The sequence below is a fragment of the Parasteatoda tepidariorum genome, chromosome 10 (assembly GCF_043381705.1).
Source record: "Parasteatoda tepidariorum isolate YZ-2023 chromosome 10, CAS_Ptep_4.0, whole genome shotgun sequence".
Classification (NCBI taxonomy): domain Eukaryota; kingdom Metazoa; phylum Arthropoda; class Arachnida; order Araneae; family Theridiidae; genus Parasteatoda; species Parasteatoda tepidariorum.
The window spans coordinates 27,837,400-27,842,151 of record NC_092213.1 but is presented as its reverse complement, the minus strand read 5'-3'; the positions used below and the strand labels follow the sequence as shown (position 1 = coordinate 27,842,151).

The following is a 4,752-nucleotide window of genomic DNA, read 5'->3' as shown; positions in this document are numbered from 1 at the left end:
ACAAACAGATTTTCTTTCTCTGTGAGCATTTATTGCAGTATTCAGAAGCAATGTAACTCTTATATTTACAATATAGAAGAAGGGGAATTAAACGAGGTGTATTGATTGAGAATTGAATGCCATCTGTTTTCGATGGGAATAACATGGAATGGGTTTAGGCGGGCCCGAAAAACACGTGTTTTGTGTATCCCGTCCCTGGTGAATCATTTCTGATCTATCACTCAAAATTGATGTCATTTACATTCGAATGTGTAACGGGGAAGAAAGAGGTACAGCTAAATTAGGCGGAATCTTTCTAGAACAAAATGAATAATTGTTCAGAACAAATGAATAATTATTCAGAAATGTTCGAAAGAAATATATGAATATATTTCCTTGAAAATATGATTTTTTTTTTGTGATTTTGTAATATGTATATATTTTAGAATTCTATATGAGAGATAAAATTCAAATTTAAATTAAGAAATAATAAATTATTTCTTAAAAAATTGTAAGAACATCGAAAAATTTAATTGGTTTTTAAATTGCATAATAAAAAATGTGTAAAATTACCTTATTGTATCGTGATATTTCTTTTAAAAAAACACAGTTTTGGTTACGGTAAAAATATATTATGTAAATAAACGACTAAGAAATAATATACGGCCAAAATATACGGTATTTAAGCCATTCAGTTGGCAGTTTTTAAGTTCAAATCACAACGCTTTACCAAAAATTCTAGTTTCCAAAATTATACTTCTTATAACCACAGATTTAGTAAAAGAATACAAAAAGTAAAAGTAAATTTAACCGAATAAATGGATTTGACGTCATGATGTAAGATATTATTATAACCACACTTATCAAATTTTATCATACATTATAAAACCATATTTTTTTGTTAATTTTTTTATTTTACCAATATCATAAAAGAAAACTATTCAGTAAAATTTGACGAGCTTTCTGGGATTTCTATAGAGCCGAAACATGGTAAATTTTTCCATATTCTGGTAGTTTTAACCATACTAATTCATGTATCTTCTTGTAATTTTTCGTGTACGTGTCTTAAAAATTTAAATCGGTGTATTATTTTTGATTCAGCTGAGTGCTAGTCTCTTTTAGTTAAGTTTTTGTTCTATAAATCAACAACTGTAATCATTATGTTTGCTGAAAAACCTGAAAAGAATGAATTGTCTTTACTATATATAAAAATCTAATGATGGTGTCGCAGTTTTCGATTGTTGTCGGTGCATTTTTATTGGCCAGAAAATCACATGGTAGGATCCAGTTTTCCCTTATTCATTTCCATATTATTTTGGTTGTCATCAGCCCAAAATTAAAAATAGTCGTAAAGGTATTGTTTTTCTTTAAATATTTTTGTATCCCTAATTTAAACTTATTTTCCAGTACTGCTACTATTAGCGAGAGTACTAAATTATGGTTGTGAACTCATCAAATTTGTTTGAACAGTACAATTCTATAAGAATATAAATGTTATTTTAAAAAATGATTACTTCGAAAAATCACTTCCGTTCACCAAGAGATCTAATATTTGGGTAAAATAATATTTGAGAGTAATATTTAGACGTGGTAAGTAGAGGCACAAGAGTAAGTAAACAGAATTCCTTTTAGTACATATATGTTAAGTGAATAATTTTAACTTTAATAGAAAAATTGTTTTCTGCCAAGAAAAGACAATTATTGCGAAGCAATATTGCAAAGCAATAATCGGGGTTGGTGAGCGGCAGCGAACAGGGGGCTTAGCCCCCTAGTATTTGAATATTGTACTCACATACCTTGCTTTGTTTTGTTTTTAATACTACTTTTAACTCTTAAAATATTGTTTACTAAGAAAATATAAGCCATTCTAAAATTAACTGTGAACATTATTATAAATTGAGGTGAGGGGAGAAGTTCGGAACAACTTTGTTAATGTAGTAGACTTATTATTTAAGTTATACTGTACTCTTATTTTTTTCAAAATATATTATGAAAAAAGTTCCTAATTTTATAATGAACAATTTAACAAAATTTTTAAATTTTGCTTATTTGCGAGATAACTGTACATGCATTTTCCCTTTTTTATAATTAATTATTTCGGTTTCATCTCCCAAAACAGAAACATACAAGAAAAGAAAGCGTAAGTTGTTTCTAATAAGTGTGGTCCAGTTCAATTTTGCAACAGATGTTCTGGTCACTTTCTCAAAGGGAGCGAAATTGAAGTGTTTACAATAACTACTTACCGTTGGGTGAGTCATTGTCGGGTGCCGTGACTAAACAATCTTTGAGTACTGCCCCTCCCCACACGATTGATCGATTAATGGTCCTTGCATTGTTTGAATCAATCACTTCTTTATCTTTTGAAACTTGTCATTACTGCTAAAGAGTTACTTGTAAGACATGCTATTAAATGTACAGCTGATAGTTAGATTGAAATTTATATCATCTTTACCAAAAGTATTCATTTTAATTTGCAACCCATTTTCTTTTTTTTTCGCACTTACTGGTTTATTGCAGAATTATTTCATAGTAAGTTAGAATATTATTCTGATTACGGCAATGATAAGAAAAAAAATTAATTTTTTTATTAAAAAACGGAAATGCAGTCCCTTTCTCAAATATAAAAACGGTATTTAAAAAAAATAATGCAGTGTACCTTGACACCAAAAACCGAAACAACTTTTCACCAAAAGAAGTGCAGTGACGCACCAGAAGAGTTCCTTTACAATACTTTTGGTATGAAATAGTTGCCATTTCTTGTTGCTCATTAATACTAAAATGCGTACAAAAATGAGATGCAATATGCGTAAGAGTCAGTAAAGTCGTGAAGTAACCTAATTATTTGATTAAAATCTTCATTCTCTGTAAAAATATACAAATAAGATATATTGTAAGACTGTAATTTTATATTTGTATATTTTTAAAACGAATGAAGATTTTAATCAGGTAGTATCTTACCGCTTCAGTTTCTTGGGATTATTTATTTATTGGTCTGTAAAGTTTTTTTTTGCTTTACAAATTCAAATATGAGCAGTAAGTTTCGGATGCTCTCTCGTGGTATTTTTTAAATAAAATTAGTTAGCAAATCAAAAACTCACATAGCGTAGAAAAAAAGCTTAAGATTTATTCGAATGAAAGTTAACACAATAAAAGTGGATAAAAATTAAATATTATACAACTATTTATTGCCATTGGGAAACATTTTAAAATTAAAATGTGAATGCACAACTGAAAACACACATACATTTTGTAACTGCGTGTTCTCGTTCTATATTGTTAACAATTAACTGTAGTCCTTTTGCAATTACAAAAGTACGCCGAAATTGGTGTGTTAGTTTTGGTAGCGATTTTCTTTCGAATGAAGTGAATGCATGTGAGCTTGAAGTTATCATTCTTCATTATAGTTGTTAAGATATAAATACACCCCTTAAAGTGTATATTTTATTTTTATTTCCAATGGCAAGGCGTATTAAATTTAAAAAAGCAAGCCAGTGCGAAACAATGAGCAAGCAATTACAAAAATTGGCCGAAGTCATTGAAGCCTCAGGCGTTCTCTAGCACTCCAATACAGGGCGGTCTCGGAGTCGGCAGAGCCACGAAGTGCCCCGCATCGACGCAGATGAGCTCGATTCAGAGATTCTCCCAGATCGCATAATGAACAAAGAGGGGAGTCAAAAATACCAATTGTATGGAGATGCTCACTCAGGCAGTCATGTCCCGTAACCTGCCGGAGCAATGCCACTGCCCCACGTCTTGGGCAATTAGGTATATTAGCAAGATCTTCACTACTCCAGGTTTTGGATTTAATCCTATCTTATATTTGTGTTTTGAATTTCGACTTCAAAACTTGCTTCCAGAAGAGCTTTTTCGAGTGAAAAGACAGCCCAGAGTCATTTGCTTGCTGTTGAAGAGTACCTTTTCGTGCGAGAAGATCCGCTTGATCGTTCCCGTAAATGCCGCAGTGTCCAGGGATCCATTGTGACTTGATGCGTTTGTTTTCTTAACTAATGGGACGAATAAACTCCCGACACTGCAGGACCTTAACAGATATGGGTGCCCCAGCAGCACCAATGGCCTGTATGGCTGCTTGCGAGCCCGAGAATATAACAGCATTTTCAAATTCGTGAAGAAGGTTCAGGAGTTGCACCAACGTGATACGGAGAACCTCCACCTCTCCATCAAAGGTCGTTTTGAAAGGGTATATAAACACTAAATTTTGTGTTAACTTGAAATAGAGTGTTCTCTCGCATCTTTTTATCTTTGGATTTTTCAAAGTTAATTTTGGGGAAATATTATGCTAAATCTTATACAGAATACAAACGTTTCATAGAAATAAAGGATACAGTGCCGACTGGCCTGTGTAGGGGGCAGGGAACTGTCCTTGCATCAGAAAGGTCCTGGGTTCGTATACTGGGCAGGGCATGGATGTTTTTTTCTCTCTCTGTGTGTTCTATGTCCTTTCTCCTTTGTGTGTGAATGTGACCTGCCCTATAAACGGGTTGTGATTGTGTGAATGGCGTGGCAGAAGTCGAATCTCTGTCCATAGATGACGCCATTGAAAAACAGGAACAATCGCACCCCTACTGCCTAAACAGGCATACGACAAAAAAAAAGAGTACAGTAAAAAACTGATACTTTTAAAATAGTAAAACTGATACTCAAGATTCACGAATTATTTTCGCTTTTTAAAAAACATTTTTCAGCGAAATGATCCGGGGGCAAATTGTTTCTAATTGAGAAAATTATTTTTCAACTTGTTTCAAGATACTAATT

General features: G+C 32.4%; 1 protein-coding gene across 1 annotated transcript; it reads right to left on the bottom strand.

Annotated features, from left to right (window-relative positions):
- Positions 1–3,511: 3,511 nt before the first annotated feature.
- LOC139426827 (uncharacterized) lies at positions 3,512–3,956 on the bottom strand. The gene is made up of 2 exons (XM_071186919.1): positions 3,895–3,956; positions 3,512–3,788 (listed from the first exon to the last, which is right to left on the bottom strand). Exons 1-2 carry the CDS (start codon positions 3,954–3,956, stop codon positions 3,512–3,514), a joined length of 339 nt encoding a protein of 112 aa, XP_071043020.1.
- Between the last annotated feature and the right edge of the window lie 796 nt (positions 3,957–4,752).

What these genes read in the sequence shown, in the direction of transcription:
- LOC139426827 (XM_071186919.1), bottom strand. Translation starts at nt 3,956, where the DNA reads ATGGATCCCTGGACACTGCGGCATTTACGGGAACGATCAAGCGGATCT. An exon ending in GGATCTTCTCGCACGAAAAG is followed by an intron (nt 3,789 to 3,894) that starts GTACTCTTCAAC and finishes AATATAAGATAG; the next exon opens with GATTAAATCCAAAACCTGGA.